Source organism: Saccostrea echinata, unplaced genomic scaffold, assembly GCF_033153115.1.
Source record: "Saccostrea echinata isolate AGI-Se365-2 ecotype Australia unplaced genomic scaffold, CSIRO_AGI_Sech_v1 ptg000012l, whole genome shotgun sequence".
NCBI classification, from domain to species: domain Eukaryota; kingdom Metazoa; phylum Mollusca; class Bivalvia; order Ostreida; family Ostreidae; genus Saccostrea; species Saccostrea echinata.
Window position 1 is genome coordinate 21,937,211 of NW_026889761.1, and position 22,796 is coordinate 21,960,006.

At 32.6% G+C, this 22,796-nt stretch overlaps 1 protein-coding gene across 1 annotated transcript in view; it reads left to right on the forward strand.

The window, feature by feature from the left end:
• The first annotated feature begins 355 nt into the window (after positions 1-355).
• The window catches only part of LOC133185133 (uncharacterized), a 38,094-nt gene continuing 15,653 nt past the window's right edge, over positions 356-22,796 (forward strand). The window contains exons 1-2 of the mRNA XM_061320192.1: positions 356-361; positions 582-608. Coding sequence (XP_061176176.1) covers positions 356-361; positions 582-608 — 33 coding nt within the window. The remainder of the gene's footprint in view (positions 362-581; positions 609-22,796) is intronic.

Here is a 22,796-nt window from a genome sequence, read left to right on the forward strand (position 1 = left end):
AATATATGAAATTACATCCCCATGAACCTGTAAAATTTAAACAATCCATGAAAGTTGGCCCCCATGAATTTGAATGATTCTGCAGCATATTGTAAGTGTCTGACATTTTGAAAAACATGAAATCAAGAGATATTTAAACAATTAAATTTTTTCTTTGATAGTAGTACCGGAATCTGTATACAGGGTTATTTTCGTCCCATATTTTTTTGTCCTCTAAATTAAACTTACAAACTATTTTTGCACCATTTTAAATTCTCCCAGTCATAGTTCTGTTTAAGAAATCATACTGTCTTCTTGAATTTGCCCTGTCTTAAATTTGCCCGCTTGTGAATAGAGCAAAAGGGGCGAAAATAAGATGGAGGTGAATATTTTTCTGTATAGAGTATATTAGTTTTAGGTTTTGTTATTGATAAACATACATGGAATTTGATTTAAGACTATTTTAATCCTATTATAATTTCGGGGTGATAGAAAATTTTCAATATAATATACATATTTTGCTGCTATTTCTCCCAATTGAATCACTGTTGTTACCATTCCTAATTGATTCGTTAGTGATTATGATAGTTTGTTTTAAACAGGAGGAAGAGAGGAATTCCAGACTGATGGTACTCTGAAGAAAGAACAACGGTTAAGGGATGGACTTTGTGAAAAATTTCGACATTTGGACATTATATATCTCGAACTTATGTAATATATGTTTGTGTGTCTGAGTGTGTTATGTGTGTGTGTATGAGTTTATAAGGTCCATTGTAAGTTTTGCTTTTGGTAAGCCTTGTAATTGTGTATTAGCCCTTACAGTTTCACATTTTGTTTATGTATTGTTAAATAATATGGCTTTTTATTAACCTGTTTCCCTGTAATAGCTATTAATAATTCAAAACAGTCACTGTGAGACTGAGAAATTTTAAAAAGGATAGCTTTTGATGTATGTTTCACATTTTTTTTTTTTTGGGGGGGGGGGGGGGGGGGTCAGTATCATGATCCCTATTATAATTCAATCCCAATGACACCTTTTGGGATCTCTCTGCAATCACTGCCTGATCCTTGTATGGATCATAAATTTAATAAGCCTAAGATTATGAGATATTTTCATTTCATGCTTCCTAGGAACAGTGCGTGTTACCTTGACCTTCAGTCAAATATCTGAGGTTGTATTGGAATTTCATCATCTATATTTTAGTAAGGGTCAGGATTTTCAGTCCTTTTTCATTTAAACATTCAGTCCTTGTCACTTGATACATATAAGGACACTCAAGGGGTTGTGTCTGAACCCTTATGTTAGCTTCTTATCCCATTATGAGATTTACATGTATTTTGAAGAAGGGTTCTATTCAAAGTCTTGTGTTAATAACTATCATATAACTTAAGAGCATTAAAGTTAAGCAGAAGAAAAAAAAAGATCCATACCAAATATGTTACTTTCCCCTTTGGGCCCAGTGCTGGCATGCCAGAGTACAGAATCTGTTTTTTGCCAATTTTTATGCCATGGCTGTGAGAAGGATATGGGCTGTGGTTACCCATTTATACTGAGTTTAACTAAGGCTTATGATGCACCCTTTAATATTACTTCAACAACGTGCAATTGAACAATTGAGTGACTGTTAAGTGTTTGATATGTGCATTTGTTATGCTCTATTTAAGACAATATATTATATTGGGAGGTGTGAATCTGAGCTAACTGGAGGAATATAAATAACTGCCCTATTTCTGTGATTAAGTGGTAGGCATATCAAACTTTATACACTTCCGACTGAAAGCTAAGGCATAAAATTACAGTATTTCTATGATTAGGTATAGGCATATAAATTGAACTCTAAGCACCATTGGTATTAGTACAGATACCATTCTAATTATTCCTGATAGTGATGCACCTCATCTTGGTACCATTCCCATTCAAACTTCTCTAGTAATCATGTTGGTGTAGATGTGCACAGTGGGTGTACACTGTTTTTGTTGAAACTAAGCCCTGATTCTGCATCTCTGAGGAGATCATTAGTTTTCATTTGCTCTGGCTTTGTGAGTGTATTCTCGTGTTTATTAAACAGAGCATATAAATCATATTTCTTAAATGTCAATTTCCACAGAGGAAATTGTGTGCAAAACCTGAGCCAGTGAGGTAACATGTTCATGTAACTTGCACTGAAATTTTCTTGGATGCTAAAACGGTGTGTGCATATTATTTTGTGGATTTGAGTTTGTGTCCTTGAAAATTTTTAGTTAGCATTAATATGTTGCCTTTCTGACTTGGGTTCGAATCCTTATTCATGCCTAACCATATCAAACATGAGGTCATACTTCCTATTCACATGGAAGTAAAATATTAGGGGGTCATGATTCCCCCTTAAAGTAATTAAGTCACAATGACTTGCATCATTTAAAGTTTAGCTCTTATTGCAGTTTCATATCATCTAGTAAATTAACCTGTCTGATTGTAAATGACCTTGTCACTTAATGTTGAGGACAGTGTGTGTCGTAGCAAAATTAATTATAAGTCACAATGACCTCCAAAAATGTACATAAATTGAAGCATATCACTGCAAGTTGATTTTCACTACTGTGAGATCCATTGTATGAACTGATTTCATTCAGCAAGAACCAGGTTTACAGTATATTTTAAAGTATTGGTGTCCTGGACGTGTAGTAGTTAGCTCCTGAATTTTCAGCAATGCTATCCAATTTTGGGATGGCTTATAATTCCCTGAGCAACTATACTCACCAAAACAATGGGCTAAAAAAAGCAGAATGATTAAGAGGCCCTCTAGGTAGGGAGTACAGATATAAAAGTCATCAGTAACTGTTGAATGTTTGATGGTCCCATTTGTCCCATTGCTTCGGGGGACTAAGTATATGATTTTAAATATTTGAGTGATGGGATATTGATCTTTAAGCACAATTCTATTCCTGCTATGGGAAAGGCAAAGGGTTTACTTTACAGTACATATATGGTATTAAGCTTATCAAACTTTATGGATGCTCCTCTGGTGTTGGTGACAGATACTATGCTGTATTCATAATAAGAGTATGCCTGGTTTGGATATAAACCAGTCTCATTTGAACATCTCTTGTGTTCTCATATTTCAAATTGGTGTCAACAAGCCCAGCTGGTGCTTATGTGCACACATACTATTTCAAATCTGCTACATGTATGAAACTAATAATTTATGCCCTGATTTGGCATCATTGGGGCACTTCTTAAGGGACAGGTTGTTTTCTTTTGCTATGGATTTGTGCTGTTATTAAACAAAGCATTCTAGTATCCTCATATTTCCTGATTGCCAGTTTCCACTGTGGAAATTGTGTAAATTATAAAGGATTTGAAGCCTGAGTCGGTGAGATGACATATTTTTGCGCTGAGATTTTCCTGGATGCTAAAACGGTGTGTGCTTTAATTGTTTTTTATGGAATTGATGTGTTCTTGAAAATTTTTAGTTAGCATGAATATGTTGCCTTTCTGACTTGGATTGAGACTCCTTATTCATACCATACTAAAATCAAGGATATAAGACATCCCTTAAATAGGTCGGAGTGATTTACCTCATTCTAGAATTGGATCCTATTACTGTTTACTTTCCCATGCTGGATTATAGGTATTTTCACTGTAAGACTTGCATATTGGAGCCAGACTTGCATATTGGAGCCTGTCTTGAGAAGAATCTTTGGGTTAGTGTGTATATCTACCTAATTGTAGGTCACAATGACCTGGTTATTATGCCATGAGATTCTATTATAGCAAGACCTTTTGGATCTTTGACGATTTATGCATTTGAGGACATTGGACTTTTTGTTGCATTCATTGAATCAGTTATGTAATGACCTACTGCACTTTAGAATATGCTTATCTATGAATTTTCAATAATGTTTAATGTATTCATATTATTTGTGCAGTGATCTACAGACTTAATTATTCTTAGGATAATTGAATTATAAATAACTTCATATTGAGGACAGTGTAACACAACCAAATTGTAGGTCACTATGACCTTCAGAAATACAGTCATGATTATTGATTTACATTACACTAGAGACCATTGTAATTTGTTAAACAAGTGTCAGTTTGGTTTGTTTAACATCCCTTCAAGAATTTTTTACTCATATTGAGACACCACCACTTGCCAGAGGAGAGCTGCAAATTTAGACCTGCACTTAGCACTCAAGGCAACTGAGCAGTGATGAATCTTTTTCATGCCAGCATCAACTACTGTGATAGGGACCTCTGTTCATATGGCCCAATCTCCACATTCCACAGTGGGATTCAAACCCATAACATAAGGATCAACTCCTTACTCCGTGACTCTAGAGCAGATGCTCTAACTAGTGTGCCACATGGACCACAAGTATCAGTTTAAAAGAAACTAACACTCTTAGTAATGGATGTATGTACAGTGTATAGTGGTTAGTTACACTGCCTTTAATCACCAGTGCTACCCAGGGTTGGGATGGTGGGAGGGGTTGTAAGAGGATGTGGGGTACAATGTAACACAGCATCATCATTTTGGAGAGTGCATTGGCTTAGGCTTCCTGCCACATAAAGGAACACTTTATACTTTAATCAACATTTGTACATGCCATTGAGAAAGTCAAGTAACTGCATGTTGAGTATTTGTTGTGTGCATTTGTTGCACTGCATTGTAAACTTTTAAGGTTGAATTTGTGTAAACTATTAAGGATTTGAAGCCTGAGTCAGTGAGATGACATGTTTATGCACTGAAATTTTCTTGGATGCTAAAACGGTGTGTGCTTATTGTTTTTATGGAATTGATGTGTTCTTGAAAATTTGTAGTTAGCATGAATATGTTGCCTTTCTGACTTGGGTTTAGAATCCTTATTCATACCCTAAAGTAGGTCACAATGACTTACCTCTTTCTAGAAATGGCTCTTATTGCTGTTTGATCCTATTTTGGGTTATTATATCATTTCCATTGAAGACCAGCTGTTTCTTAAAGAATCCTGGGGATATTGTGTACAAATATAAACTTACAGAAAGCATAATAATACCTATTTGTAGGTCACAATGACCTGATTATTATGCCATGAGATACTATAATAGCAAGGTCTTTGATTTTTGACAGTTGATGCATTTGAGGACATTAGGCTTTTTGTTGCAATCATTGATTCGTTTACAAATTATGACCTACTGCACTGTAGAATACGCTTAACTATGAATGATTAATGTTTAATCTGTTCATATTACTTGTGCAGTGATCAACATACTAATTCCTACGATAATTGATTTATAAATCATTTGATGTTGTGGGTCAAAATGTAATAATAGGTCACTGTGACCTTAAGAAATACATGTACTGCAAATGTCTTTTTTGTCACAATACCGCAGAATAAAAAGTTTGACGTTCATTCGGTGGGAAGAAGATTACACAAATTTCTTGGATTGCCTTTGTATATCTTAAATGCTTAGATTTTCATCAAAAATGCATTTATAGTGACCATTGTAATTTGTTTAGCAAGTATCAAGTTAACAGAAACTATATTTCAGTAATGAATGATGTATTTACAGTGTATAGTGGTTAGTTTTAATCCCTTACTTTAAATCTCACCAGTACTACCCAATATGGTGGGAGGGTTGTTAGAGGATGTGGGATACAGTGTAACACAGCAGCATCATTTTGGAGGGTGGGATTTGGCTTCCTTTCACAATAATTTGAGGAACACTTCCTACTTTAAATCAACATCTGTGCCATTGAAAAAGTCAGATAACTATGTTCAGTATTTTGTTGTATACATTTAATCCGCTGCATTGAGGGAGGATTGGGGTGTATAGAGGATTGAATTAAGCTAAAGGTTTATATTACAGTATTTCTATATGTGCGAATATCTCTTCATATCCGTAAAAATGAGTGTGCCTTTTGTGATGGTACCTGGAGTCCCATTTGAATATCTTGATATTAAATTAAAAATTTTTGCTGTCATTGTTATGAGTGAATGCTTGTATGCACATTATTTTGAATCTTTGTTGTAGTCATGTACATGTATGACCTGATAGGGTTTAACTTCTTTTAGAACATTAGTATAATTAAGTTTTCATTTGCTTGGGCTCTTTTCTGCATTCTGATGTTTACCATTTATTTAACAGACATTTATATATTGCCATTTTCCACTGTGGAAATAATGTGTGCAATTAAGGATTGGATCTTAATATGATCAAGCCTAGTAATATATCAGACTTTGTGAATTTTACTTTGTCTTTACTAAAATTTGATTTAGCATGCTGTACTCGATCCTCTTAATATGGAATTGAGATTATGAAATAGTTTAATTTCCACTTTATCTTAAACTTTATAAATTTTGAATGCATGTATTTTGTAACCTAAATCCCTTATCAGATGATGCATCTAGAAAGTTACGGGACTATTTGGCACCCTTATTTAGGTCACTATGACCTCGTTTTAATATCGGTGTACCTTTCTGTTTACCCCTTTCATTTACACTAATGTTGTCACATTGTCGCATTGACCATTACAGCCTAATTGAAGGTCAAGGTGACCTCCAGAATATATATATAGCTGCACGAGTCTCATATGTTAGTTGACTACCTGACATGTAAGTGAACATTGATATACATACCATCTTACTGATTTTGGACTACAGTCCATGTGTACAGCATCTTTATTGCTTAAGGGTGGGAGTTCTGTAGTGATTAACACAGTTTCTTTTCAGTGATGCTGCCTTCCATAAGTTTGATTTGCGGGTTGGATATTTAAAGTGTGAGTGATTGTGTGGGTGTGTATTGGAATATATTGCATGTTTTGAAATTTACTTTGATTCATTTCAGATATGACAAACTGTATTATTTAATATTGAATTGTTCCTTTTTGTTTTATATTATTTAATATTAAATTGTTAATTCTTATTCATAAGGCATTACAAACTACAGAATATAAAAGGGCTAGCATTTTTTTTTTTTGTTTCTGTATATTTGTTTTATCATATTTAGAATATGTTTGTCAGTTTCTGTGCATGATCAGAAGTACCTTGTGTGTTCTTTTTTAAGGAGGGTTTCTGACGAAATGAAATATTCAAACTATTTTCTAATATGTCTTGCATATTAAGATGGTAAACTGAGTTTGAGTTCTAGTGATATATAGGGACTAGATTTTTGGCAGAACTGCGATGTATGAAAATATCTCTCTTTCTGCTTCTTAGAATAACTATAAAACAACAAATTTAGTTAAAATTTTTAAACAGTAAAAGACCAAAATAAATTCTTTGAAGTGGCTGAAATTAATAATATGGACTGAAGTTTTAAAATATATCAAATAAAAAAGATTTTCTAAATAAACTACAATCTTGTTAGCTTTTGAAAGCTTACAATCTATAAGAACAGAATTGAGCAAAAAATCAGTAAGAAGTGATTTTTCTCTGTTATTAAACAGTTAAAACATTTTGTGTTTGTATCATTTTCTATCTTTTAATTATATGACTTCTTCACCATATGTGAAAATGAAAAAAAATTAAATAAAGGAAACATATAAAAATAACTAATATTTCATAAAAAAATTTAAGAAAAATAGAGGGAGTTAGGGTTAGCCAATATCTATTTTAGTTAAATTATTTAATCATCATTTGGTAGTATCATAGACCCTTTTTGATATCGTCTTTTTATGCAAAAAAAATTTAAATATTTTGGAATAGAAGTACATGTATAGCATCGCCTGATTGGCAATTGTAATTTTTCTTAATGTCACGGAAAAAGATAATGACCTTGACCAGACGTTGCACCTGAATTAAAACGGTCAAATTTAATCCGTGATTTAAGTGATACCAATTTTAATACTATGTGATATTGTCTTCTTTAATCTGTGAAAATTTCATTAAATTTAAATATGATAAATGTTAGAAGAATCCCTCCTTAATGTGTCTTTTGTAGAATAAAGAAGTCAGCTGTGTATTGTGATTAATTAATAATCATTTAAATGTAGGGCATATACTTATCAATTGTTTTATGTATTATGTTTGTAAAATATATTATATAATGTTTGTAAAATATTATATGATGATGTAACATGGGATTATGTTTTGTATGTCTTATTTTTTTCCCTCATTTTTTCTTAGATTACTAGTTTGCTCACAAGACAGTTTGAGCATCAAATTTTCTACCCCCCCCCCCCCCCCCCCCCCCCGAACCTAATACAATGAACACTTGATACATCTTAAGGCCTATCAGATTTGAGGTAGTAATAATAATAAATAATAATTTCCTATTTTCATGAGAGTTTGTCACAGTGTCAAAGATCAATGGTTAAACTCTTATGAAAATAGGAAATTATTGTCTTTTCTAATATCTCAAGAAACTTTACCTTGACATTAATCAAATTTGATACACTCGTACCTTTTAAGAGTAGATTTGAGGTTGCAAGATTAAAGGTCAAGGCGCAGACAAATCTGGACATAGGATGATTTTTCCAGCTTAATTTAAAATAATTATTTTCTTGACAGACATCAAATTTCTAAGTAGTAAATGACTAGCTCCTATTGACTTTGAGGTCACAAGTGCAAAGGTTAACGTCAAACTTCTCGGACACAGAAAGTCATTATCTTGAAAACCTTTCCTTGACAGATATCAAACTTGACCCCTGTTGATGTCAAATTTTACATTTTAAATACACATATTGGGTATAGATGCTTAAAAACATTTGTCCTGTCAAATTCTCTCATATATGCCAGGTAATTTTTTGAAGTTTGAGGGTTCCATAAATAGAAAATTGCTCCCATATTCATTTAGATCTGCAACCATTCATATCATAACCCTTGTATTTGCCATGGACTTAGCACCAAAGATATGATTTTTACCTCTATTTTTTTCTGGAGTGGCATCTGAACCATTGTGTTAATTTTGTGAATTTATACAAAACATTTTATTGTGTTTTCTCTTTTGCATGTGAATTATGTACTGAACATGTCATATTAAAGCTTAGTGTGTGGATGTTACAGTTAATGCTGTTTGTTTTTTAGTGTGCTTTATCTGGTGTTAATGTAATTTATCTTAGATGTAAAAGTGATTAGGAAAAGAATAGGCTTACATTTCCTGTTATTAGGAGCAATATATAAACTAAAGGCATTGCACATATTTTGCATCAATGATTGCAGTCTGGTACATGTTCAGATAAGGCTATGTCTGACCCACGGCACATTATAATACCATGCTTAAGTGAACATAGTTCACAGCTTAGATTCGTTGCAACATGATTCAGTGTTTAAGCTTACCTTGTATTTGAAATGCACCTATTGAAATTAAGTCTGGTACTTTGGTGATTCGAATGCTCATTTAACCAATATTTTATGCATTCTTTTATTTTACTAAAATTAATGATAATGCTTGGGGATATTGTGTACCTAAACCAAACTTGCATGTAACATATACATGCATCATCGTAAGGTGGTTAGTCTTATTCATGCTTTGAATGTCATGTGTACATGTTATACTTAATGGCTGGTAAAGGACGGTACTTACAGCTGGTTGTATTCATTTATAAGTGATAGACAAACCAAACCTGCACTCATAGTTTCATCTTTAAATGCCAAGTATGATGCCTGGATAATGCATTGTACAAAATTTTGAGATTCGATGACATGGGTTAATGACATTTTCATTGTTTCTAGCTAGTTTATGCCGACTGAATTTGCGCATTTAAGGAATGCTTAATTATTTATTCAGAATGTTAATCTTCAATTTTGTGTTGATTTTGTGATTTGTGAATGTTGTCCATTAAAGTATAGATTGTAAAATAATCAGTGTTGTTTTAATAAATCTTTTGTGCATTTTAAATGTGTTTTTGTGACATAAGAAGGAAAATTATTATCAGTTACAGGTAACTTCAAAATTGCACTGCATAAAACCTGGGAGGATCTTAGGACCCACAGTATAAGGAAGTGTCCACTTGACATATTTCTCTCAAAAAAATAGAAGAATTTGCATAGATCCTATGCTTAATGCTTGAATAAATTGTCTATCAATCTTTAAAAAGAAGATTTTTTTCTCGAATTGAAAAAAATAAAATAAAAAATCAAGAACAGTATGGTATCTATCATTCATGTTGATATTCAAGCTTCATCATTGAGGTTGATTCAAATCTATTCAAATAATGGCTAATGGGAGGGAGCACATTTGGGGACGAAAATTTAAAATAGGAAAAATGGAAACTTAAAAAAAACGATTTGAAAAAATAGGGCCACTGTTACATTAAAATAATTTTGAACAAACAAATCCATGTAGTGGAGGATTCAAATTATCATCTGTTGTGGCCTTACCTTAGCTTTAAGATGATTTTACGGAACTTTAATCTTTACTTCTTGGAGATATCTGCGTACAACTAATTATGGAACTGCTGTTTTTACATATAAAGTTTTCCACATATTCTTTCCATAACCTTAACCTTTTACTCAGCTCATTGTAATCATTCGGGTCCATGATTTGAACAAATTTGAAATCTACAGTTCAAGGTGATACTTAGATATTGATATCATTCAGACCCACAGTGATGGACATCTGCAGATCTAAAAAGGCCGGTATCAAGACCCCCCTCTCATACCCCCCTCCCCAACCTGAATTTTCAGTTTTTAAATTTATGAAGAATTTGTATTATATACAAATGTGATAAGGAAAGCTGCTTGTCCCACCCCAATTTTTTTTTGTTTTGTCTTGTTTTGTTTTTTGTTTTTGTTTTTTTTTTTTGGGGGGGGGGGGGGGAGGGGGGTGTACAAGTGACCAAAAAATTTCTGAATCTGTACTTAATGAATTATGATGGAGACTCTGAAATACACAATTTGTTCCCCTAAACTCATACCAAACACTGACTTAATTCAAGGCATAGTATATCAGAGGGTAAATTTTGTATGGACACCACTGATATAAAAACAATGCAGAGAGGACTCCTCCCTTCACGACAAAATAGAGTTTTTCAGTATAATGTCAGGATTAAAAAAAAATTTGACTGTTTTATGATTTTTTTTACTCGTCAATTTTTTCAGGCACATATTTGTCTTCTTAATTTGTTTTGTCTTCTCCCCTTCCACATTTGAGAAAAAAAGATGTTATTTGCTCCTCCAATGTTGCTTCAGAAAAGGGGATAAAAAAATCATCAAATAGTTTAGAACTATAGTATACACTGCACACCCTCACAAAAAAATATTTAAAAAATACTCTAAAGAGAAAACTGCGCTCAAATGAAGAATGTGTTAGGCTCCCTAACACAGTAAACACAGTAAAGATCAAACCTGTCAATACCAAACCTGTTAATATAAAGGTTCTTCTCTATTTATACCAGTGGTATATATATATATATATATATATATATATATATATATATATATATATATATATATATATATATATATATATATATATATATATATATAACTGATTATTTGTTTTCTTCATTCTTTTCTTTTTTCTTTATAAACTTGTCTATTTTTGACCCCTGACTGTTATATATATATATATATATATATATATATATATATATATATATATATATATATATATATATATATATATATATATATATATATACCTCTTGTATCAGCGGTCTGGTTTTAAAAGAATAAAGAATTGAATCTCGCATTTCGCGAATCATTTAGATTTTTTTTAATCATAAACACCTCAAAGGTATAAATACCATACATAAATATAAAACAGAACATCTCATATAAATAACATATTTCATATTTAGTATAAAAAGTAAAAGTTATCACAACGTTAACTTAATATAAATCAAGCAATTTTTATTCTTTTCTAAATTTTTTTTTTTTTTTTTTTTTTTTTTTTTTTTGCAAAACATGATATTTTCCAAGGTTTCATATATGTTTCCTTCATGTTGGGACTGATTAAAGGTTGGATTAATTCCTAAACACGTTGGGCAACAGGAGTTGAAGTTTTGATATACAGAATTCCGACTGCTCTCAGGTACAGTGTCATTGCCCTTGTTTCATTACTTCGTTTCCAATTTTATAGAACGATACAATAACCGGATTATTGGTTTGGTTCACTCAGTACAACAAATAATATAGTTACTTTTCTGAGCTTTATATTGATCTTTTGACAAACCTACTTTCAAGACAAATCTATGTGATCGTTGAATCTACGGAATTATTGCTGGAGAAAATTAACAAATTTGAAAAACAGACTGTTCGTCAGTATTTATCGGTACTTGGTCGATAGTGTCGAACCTAAAAATTCTAACTTAAAAAAATAATTAAACGTAACCACCAACCCTCAACCCCCCCCCCCCCCCCAAAAAAAAAAAAAACCCTCAAAAAACATGTTAAGAACCATTACAAATCAAATTTTGCTGTGCTTCATACGTAGCATATTTTTGCAGAAAATATACAGAATATTTTTTTTTATATTAAGAACCGTTAAGATAAAGAACAGTGTAAAATTAAAAAAAAAGTTCTATAAGCAATACAAGATGTTAACAGTGCAAATAGGCAGCCCTCTGAGGTCGGATCAGGTACCAAGGAGGTATAATTATGCATTCCTTTTAACCGGTCACACCCACCGTGAGCCCTCTGTATTGATTTGGTAAACGTAATACTTAATCCGTGTCGAAATAAGTACAAAATCAATGGACTAACACCATTTAACGTGATCATTTGAAGTTCTGTATGTCAACTAATTTTCAGTAGCCTTTATAGAAACCGATCTTTCTGAAAACATGCTCTTGCATACAGATTCAGTCGCAGACATAAATATGCTGTTTTTCAAATGGGGGAGGGGGATAAAGAAAAACTACATGCTGACAGGATACAGTACGGTCATTCAAAAAATATGTAGATATGTGGCTCTTCAATTAATTTTTATTTTTCATAATCTCAAAACCAACATATTAATATGTAAATACATTGATTTTGTCGATGTGTGCAGTTTTAAATGGAACTCATGATACCTAAACTTAAAATCAACATGTTTTGTCATCACGAAGCAACATTGTAACGTCATAAGTCATGACAGTCTCAGAAGTAATCACCCTCTACATTATTTTTCACAAACAGTCTTTCATGCATAACCAAGTCGTTTAAAAACTTCTACATGCTACTTGACACTTAGAACATGTTTACTAATGATTGTTCAAGGAGCATAAGTTAGTTCAACAGTTAAAGATTTTTACATGGAACTTTGCTTCATCGATTTCCATGACGTTACAAACTTTTTGACCAGAGTTTTACTGATTCCTGTAGTATCCGTTTCCTCTTTGCTCTATTGTCCGATACAGGATCCCTAATAAAATCAAAACTGCCCTTACCATTTATACACAAATGCATGACTCAGTTTTGATATATTTCCTGCTGCCTTCAGCAGTACTAGTTTCAGTGTTCATTTTGGAGTTTTCTGAGTGCAACACAAAATTATATTGCTTCTCGATGCTCTATGACGTCATCATTTTTTTTGTTGCCTTTTTCAATAAAGACTACCTGTCTTCTGCTCAACAAAGCAAATATTACGTTGCAATTTGGCATGTGAACTGATGAAGCTTTTATACTCAATTTCAATTTCAACGTTTAAATTTTATTACGTTTTAGCGCCATATTATAGAGATATGACAATATACGCCATCATTTAGTGTATTGTACGTAAATTTCTAAATTCTGACTTACCGCGTGACCCATTTTTCAGTTTTAATCTATTAATAAATTTGATATTCATCAATATATATTGTATTCTTAATTAAATTCATATCATTCAAATTTATTTCAATTAATTGTTAAAATATGTCTACTAAGTTTGGTCTGAAGGAGGGATTCTGGTCTTGTTTCTGACTAGATGAAATATTCAAATTATATTTGCTTATAGATATGCCCTATATATTTAGATGTAAGAGATTTAAAAGATCATATTTTTTTCCTCATCATAATTGTATAACTTTTAATTAGAAATGGTAAACTGAGTTTGAAATCTAGCAGGGACTATATTTTTTGCGTAACAGCGGTATATGAAAATATCTCAATTTCTGCTTCTCAAAATTACAATAGAACAATGAATTTACTTCAAATTTTTAAACAATTAAAGACAAAAGGAAAATTTCAAAGGTAAGTAAAATTAATAATAATGGACTGAAGTTTTAAAAAATATGAAGTAGATATGATTTTCAAAACAAACAATGATTTTGTTAACTTTTAAAAGCTTCCGATCTAAGTACAAATTTGAGCAAAAAATCGTAAAAAGTGGGTTTTTTTCTCTCTTGGTAAACGGTCAAAACTTTTTGTTTTTGTATCATTTTTTATCTTTATATGACTACTTTACCATATGTGAAAATAAGAAAAATTTAGAAATACGAAGCATATAAAAATAACTTTAAAAATCTAAGAAAAATAGAGGAAATTCGGATTAGCCAATATCTAATTTAGTTAAATTATTTATGTCAATTTGGAAGTATCATCTGATAGACCCTATATGGTAAATTTTTTTTATGCGAAAAGAATAAAATTTAATCTTTTGAAATAGAAGTAGGCATCACATGATTGGCAACAGTGTTTTTTTATTCTTAAGGTCAAGGAAAAAGATAATGACCTTGACCTGACCCTGCTTTTAAAATGAAACGGTCAAATTTTATCTAATTGATACCAATACTTTATGATAATGTCTTCTTGAATGTATGAAAATCTCATTAATTTTTAAAAACAAGAAATATCAGAAGAATCCCTCCTTAATATAACGTTAAGGTCAGACGACACGTTCCTCAATACTATATAATTTTTTCAAAGAATTTGTCATTGAAGTATTGCTGCTTTAAAAGGTTTCCTCACAAAAAATTAAAGTACCTTACCAGGCATTTGTGCAAAATACCAGAGGGTGGTGTCTCCTATATAATTCTATTTGAAATGACTTGAATCGTCAATATCAGATTTTTTTGTATTTATTTTCTAAGACATTTTGAAAACAGTTTAGAATTCACAATATAAAGTAAATTACAGAGAGAAACAAAACAGATATTTGAGGAACGTGTCGTCAGACCTTAAATAAGAAAAAATATGACAAAAGTATACGTTTATTTTTAATGAAACTCGTAATGACGCACGTATGTGTTTTCCTCTTAATGTATTCTCCTTCTAGTGAAGAGGATTATATAGTTTAATAAATAGGCAGGTTTCAAACTGAACACAAGGCATGGAACTCTCATACGTTTGTATTTATATTATCAATTTATTACGACTCTGGAATTAAAGAAATAAAATGAATCATGAATAGAAAGTATAAAAGGTCCCTGAAAAAACTGTAACAAGATTACAAAAGAAGAAATTCTCCAACCTTGAAAATCTTTTAGTGTGTGTGTGTGGGTGTGTGTGTGTTTAAATATGTTCAAGCGGAAGGGTTTGACAATTGAATACTCTGAAGGCTATGGAAAAAAAAAATACATTTTGGTAAGATTTTTACATCGCATTGTGTGGCAGTAGATTGTATGAGTGTAATCTTGGTGTTTAGTATAAAGGATGGAGCGTCCTTATTAGTACTGACCGGAAAACACTGCACATGACAAAAATTTTAATAGTTTTTCAATGGTTCAGAAGTCTTCAATAACTCAATCTTCAAATCATAATCTTCATTTTTTTATTTTACTGAAAAAAACATTTAAGAAAGTGAAGAGTCATTTAGATTAATTTAGATGTAAATAAGGAGACGTGAGTTTTGTGACGCATTTGATTAATCATTCCGCGACTAAATTGTCTAAAATGCAATATGTGGAATGAGCGGTTTATTAATCGTCTTGTATGTAGGTAATATGTTGTCGCTTTTTATATATGAATTCAAATTCTTTGCCCCAATTTTACAGATTTATTAATTTTTTTTAAAAAGAAAATTGGATCCCGTCTGGGTGAAATTTTTTGGAATCTTTACAACATATTTTAAATTGATCTACATTCTCAATACCTAGAGCAGAAATAAGATTCAAGGTTTATGTAATTTACATAACGTGTTTGCATTGTATTATGCCTCTGAGAGGTTTAGGAATTATATAAGTGACGTTATATTGTAAGAAAAAAAAAAAAAGAATATTTGATGACTTCAACTTTTCAATCGTCAACTTCCCTTACTTACGAGGGTTGTCCGTAAAGTTCGTGGACAACATTGATAATTACTGACAAACATTGATAAAATATATGAAATCATTATTTTCATTAAATTCAGGTTTCAATTTATTAATTTGCAAGTTTTAATCACAAACGAAGCACAAATAGTTATATTTTATCAGATACAAAAAAGATACACACTCATACCCGGAGCACTAAAATGAAAATCCTTGACGTTACTCGACGTCAAAAGCTAAATACATTTAAGTTTTCTCAACGTAGTCACCGTTAAACTCAACACATTTCTTATGTCGCTTCAACCAGTCATCAAAAATGTGCACAAACTGTTCTGGTTTAATTTCATACGTGAAATTATAATATTTAGCAGTCTCAGATCCTGCAAATCATCAAACCTCTGTCCGCGTAAAACGACTGTATGTACGGAAATACGGCAAAGTCACTTTACGAACTTCATTTTTGACAGCACTACAATCTCGGAAAGATGGTCTTCCTTCACGCATGTCATCCAGTAAACGTCTCTTCCGTCCGAAAATCTTCTGTGCCACTTTAGCACTAAAGAATATATTACTTTACCATGATTTCCCGACTGTTTAAGGAATTTATGGGTCTCTGTTGCTGTTTTTCCGATGTCTACACAAAATTATATCACTACTCTCTGCTCCACCTTTTCCGAAAACGTCCCTTTTTCGAACAATGACGATCCTGTCTTCATAAACTCTGACCTCGATGTCTCTGCCATTTCGGAACTTTGAACGTTCAAATTTTACAGGTTTGACATAACTTTTGTCAATATTTTAATGTAAAAGCCATCCAAATTTCCGCGGAATTTTACAAAATACAAATGAAATGTATAAAGTGATAAATAACTTTTTAATTAAAACTTTGTTGTGCCCCGGGTCACCATCCCAAGTCTAATAATGAAGTCATAATTGTAATCATACACTTAAAATTGAATAAAATTTTTCATTTTGTAACTCACACATAATAAAGGATTATAAATATACTAGTGATAAATATCTATGACGCAACTTTTATTTAAATATTAGCTTATCCATTTTACGGACAACCCTCGTATGTAGCAATATACCCTTATCACCTGCATATGGGGTTTATGTCTCTCAGTTGATTCGATACGCAAGAGCATGCTCTACGTATGAACAATTTCGAAAAATATGCCTACGTGCAAGTCTGTGCGATTTACTCACCAATAACTCGCAATAAACAGAGAAACTTTCCTTATATTTACATTCTATAATGTTAAAAGTACCAAAAATATACTTTGTATGATTGAATTTCTAACTACCCGATATCGTTATACCTTTATTAACGTCTCTGTCCGAGGGGCCTGCTACTTTGACAAAGTCGACGAAGAAGAAAAAGAAACTGAAAATAGAAATGAAAAAGTGAATTTCCTGACCAAATTTTAGTTGAGGGAGAAAGAGGAGCTCTGGTACACTCACGGAAGGCTCGCGAAGGTTCTCCTCGACAGGTTTGTTGATATATGCTTTATTCTCGTATCTCCTTCGCTTTCAAAGAAAAAAAATCATTATAAACTCAACATACAAAAACACCTATGATATATTAACATTATTTCCATTTAAAGTGCAAATTTTAATGGAACTGTCCTGAAATTTTTTTGACGTTTTGCCGCGATAGCGTATGAGTTGGTGGTTTTTTCTCGACCCCAATACACAAAACATCAATATTTGTACTTTTAATTTTCTTTAAAATTCGTTTGAAAGCAGATTTAAATGTTCACGATTAATAATTTATCGGAAAAGTTATTATATTTTGCTTTGAAGAATTGCTCTTTCCTCATATTCCATTATACATGTAATTGCAAACTCTACAGTTAAGGCACATGCAATTCAGTATTCAAATGGTCTAAGATTGCTCCGGTTTGGACGACCCTTGAATATCCGACAGATTCTAATTACGCTAAATTTGTATGAGGAGAGAATATTCATGTTTTTCAAACTGTTGACATCAGCTTTATACCTTATTTCTAAGTGATATATTGGGTAAATTTAAATGAACAAACACACGTTTTACAGCCAGACTGTTGCTTTAAACAACAAACAAACAAACAAAAACAACATTTTATTATAGAACACATTCAAGAAATATACACATCTTTTGATTTTGCTTTTATGAACTGATCCACTTAAGACATTTAATTGTAACAACTAAATGGTGTAAGAAGGATAGTCTCGACAACATTATGTGGTTTTACAACAAACGAAAGTTCCTATAAAATTAAACGAGATAATGGTTGAATATTTTTTTGCCAGGCCGCAATGAGGAAGAAAATTTAATTGAAATCTCAACCTGTATCAATAGAAATGGATTATAGATAATAAATTCTTCAAAGGAAAAATCTGAAACTCACACAAAATTAATGTTACTACTACATATGTGAATATTTTCTATTACGACTGACCTAAGTCGATAAAAAAAAATAGGAGCAACTGTTCCTTTGCACTTTGGAGTGAAAGGTGCGAGTCTTTTCTAATCCGCCAATTAATTCCTTTTGTCCAAGTGGCTTATTGGATATCGCCCGGTAGGTGTGAACGGTCGACATGATATGTGTTCTCCACCTAGGCACCTAATCGCACCTCTGCTGTTTCCAAGGGTCAGCGTTTCCCTAACAAAAAATACTATAGTCAACTATAGTTAACTATAGTTTACTATAGTGTCAAAGTTTTTACTATAGTAAGTCAAAGTATTTTTACCGTGGCTTCCAGATTGTTATATTTAATGCTCTCTAATTCAGACATGCACGTTTTTTTTATATCAAATGGAACCATTCCTTGTATATTCACATATTATTTCCCAATTTTACATCTTTGTTATCAAAATAAAGATTGGTTGATTGTTTGTTGTTTTACGTCCCGTTCGAGAATTTTCCACTCCTATAGAGACGTCATCATATACCAGCGAAGGGTTTCAAATTTAGACATTTACTCGGCATTCAGGGCCATTTAGCAGTGAGGGATCTTTATCGAGCCAACTCCTGCCGTAACACGGAGCCTCGGTTTTTAAGGTCTCATCCGAAGGACCCGCAACTTTCACTTCAAAGTGCCGAGCGCTTGGTGAAGGAACAGTTGCTACATATTTTTTATCGACTTAGGTCAGTAGCTGCCGGGGCTCGAAACCTCAAAAAAGTTCTAGAGTGGTTTCATAGTAAATCAAAGTATCAAAGTTTTTACTATAGTTAACTATAGTTTGCTATAGTAAATTTTTGTTAGGGTTTTGCCCTGTTCATGATTTACATGTATATGATATACAGGATTTTATGACATTTATGAGAATGATCACTGTTTGTTAACTTTTTGCAGATCTTTCCACGTTTGCAGTTGTTTATGTATACATAACCGTTATCATCTTATCTCTCAAAGTCCAATAAACTACGTGTTTTCGGTCGGTCATCTCGGTTGGAACTTTCATCTCTTTCCCTCTCCCTCTCGGAAGACCAGAGATGTTCATATGTCATGATATCCGTAGCTTGGTAAGGTGTCCATCTGCAAAGTCGTTTTGGTGGGCATAGTTTGGAACATCCTGGGGATGGCAAGATAGTAAAATGTGATCAGCCAAGCTTCGAGCAAATGTCTTCTCTTCTTAGTCACAAACAGCTCAATGCCCTCCTGGCTGCCACGGCGTCAACAGCTCTTTTCTTGTCCATCCACTGTCTTGTCCATCCACTGTCTAGTACTGCCATTAACTTCTAGTATGATACTACTGGGAAACCTCGGGTCTCGACTTCGAATGGAAAGTTCGACGTCTGCCATTCTGCATCTTTGCAATAATTTAGTCTCACTCTTCATGTTTGCCTTCGTCTGCCTCTTGACATAGTATCTCACGGAACTATCGGATCTATCATTACCAGTTTCTTCATGATCTCAGATATTATAAGGAAATCTGTTCCTTTGGTAATCTATACTATTGGTTGGATAGTTAGCTTCGTCTATAGATCAGCTTGCATGCACTCTCAGCCTCTTGTTGCGCTCAATATGTCATCTCTGAGCTGTTTGGACTTGACAAATTACGGCTGGTCAGGGTATTTGTCCTTCTACACTAGTATGTGGGCTTTTTTTGGCAGTGCCTCCTTCATATCTTCCCTTAGTAAGGATGAGCTTGCAAGATAAAAGTATGTGCTCAATGTTGACTGGTGTCTGGCATAGATGTCATATTCGATCTTTTGTCATTCCTCAGATCCTTAGGGGGCTGAAAAGATGTGTAACTTTCATGAACACGCACTCTCTGTTCAGTATTCTATTTAGTCGAATTTCTTTGGCTTCCCATCTCAACTACAGACATATATCTCACCTTTTCTTTTTCTTGTCATGTCTTCTGCTGGACTAGTTGTCTCCCACATTTTGTTGAAACCACTGTATATCTTGATATTTACTCAATGTGCAGTATTTGTCTCCCTTTACAGACCGTTTCTGTGTTATCTTTCTGCAACGTTTTAATTTTCAATACTGTGTCAGTTGTTTTCCACAAATTTCAATCGAAATCCACTTTCCAAAATTCTCAATTTCTTGGATGGGAGATTTTGTTAGAGCAGAATTTTTTATTTGATAATTTTGTTCTCATATTCATTTGATCCATTTAAGGGAACCCAGCAGGTAAAGGTCTGAACTGAAAACAATGATTTTTTTTTTATAAATGCATCTAATTCTGCCTGTTGGAAGTTTACTTCTTTTGTAGCATTTCAGTTCGTAAATTTAAAATTGCATTAAAATGGTTTGTTATAACTCACATTAAAAAATGGGCACAATTAGACTTCCAAAAATTATTTTAAAAAAAAGACAAAAACATAGCAATGTCATTTTATTCCTGAGGCAAAATTTTGAGATTAACATCAATTTTTCAGGAAAAGACATATTGAAAGAAGGAAAATTCTGGCTGAAAAAAATCATCTCAATTCATGTCAGTTTATTTCTTGTCACATTTGAAATGAAAACTAAGTAAAATTATAAGTCTGGTACTGTCCATGAATAAAATTTTACAGATTCATTATAGACATATGTAAATAGAAATGACATAATCATGCAGATAAGGTCGCAGCATTAATAATGTAGACTTCATTCATGCCTCAATCACGAAACGGACTCGCTATCGTATACACAGGAGAAGTTGTCCTCTTAAAACACAAATTCACACATCAAAATGGCATCTTGAGCAGCTTTGATGCTTTCCTGGGGCATGTCTATGTCATTTGTCGTTGATGTGGAAACAATCAGCTCCAAGATCTAGTTTTTAGATAATTATGCCTTCCCCATTTTATATGTGTGGAGTGAAAATGAAGTATTACTCATTGTCTATTTTCTGTCACAAAAATTATTCTAGTGCGTATTTTATATCAACAATTGAGTATTAGATATCATTTACACTGAAGAATAAGATAGGGATTTGGGAATCATTCCAGGTTGTAATATTCATAAAATGAATCATGATCTTACGTTCTTCGTTCAACAACTATAAAATACAGGTAATTTTTCAGTAAATAAATGCAGAGAAAATGGAGTGAAAATTACTTCTTCCGATAATAAAAATTATGCATTGGTTTTTTTTTAATGATTTTAATATTTGATCATTATTATTATGATTTAGAAATTAGCAAGAATTACACCGAAAACTCTTTAAAATGTCTAAACGTACCTATCGTTTCGAAAAACTGCGTTCTTACAAGCAGTAGATAAATCAGACAAATAGGTCACAAGCTGCAATAATATCAACTGAGAGTTGTAAATTTCAACAAAGAAAACCATTTTTATTCTCAAATGATCGTGAGACGCCATGCAGACTGCTTTTTTATATAAATATCTGAAGATGTTAATAGCAAGTAATGGGTTCTCTCTTTTCCGTGACAGATTAACCAAATTCTCTTAAAAGATTCTCCTGTTTAAGTATTAGGTATTCCAGTTTGACAGGCATACAGATGCAAAATGATCTTTATTCAAAGAATACAATATGTCATTATTATTATATTATTATTTCAATAAATTAGAAACAGTATTGCTGAAAACATATTTCATATCAGCAGTCATGTGCAGGTGCACGGTAATCAAGAAACTGAAAACTGGCCTTCAGAATTTCTATAATTTTGCACAAAAGACCAAATTTACGGTGTCCGAATAATTACCCATGTAATCCTATAAAATAATTAAACAATTAATTTCAAATATAAGGCAGTTCTGTGCTATGCTGGATAAAATATGACGATAACAAACAATAATCAAGCTCAGGAGTCCATTGGAACAATGTACAATACACATTTAGAGCAGAACAAACACGGACTTCTAAAAATGCATCAGAGGTGGGATCATGTGTCATGGAAGAGTAAGCATCCCTGTCGACCGGTCATACCCGCCGTGCATTCCTTGTCATGATGGGGCAAACGGGAAAATTCCTAGACGATTCAGTATGAAAATAATAACAATTAGTGTGTAAAACGTCAGTCATCATTCGACTTGAGTTTAGGTTGTATTTGCTAACAAGGTTATTGTATCGACAATAGAATTTGCGAAACGTTGACTTTAGATAAGACTGTTGATGTTCTTGTACCTACAACATATTTGTCAATAGCTTGTCTCGTTTTAGAAATTGTTCGTACGTAGAATATGCTCTTGCGTAACGAATCTAGGAGACAAAAACTCCATATGCAGGTGATAATGCTATTTTGCTACATAAATTAAGGGATGTCGACAGAAAAGTTGGTCATCACGTTTACGATTAGGTTTTGTTGG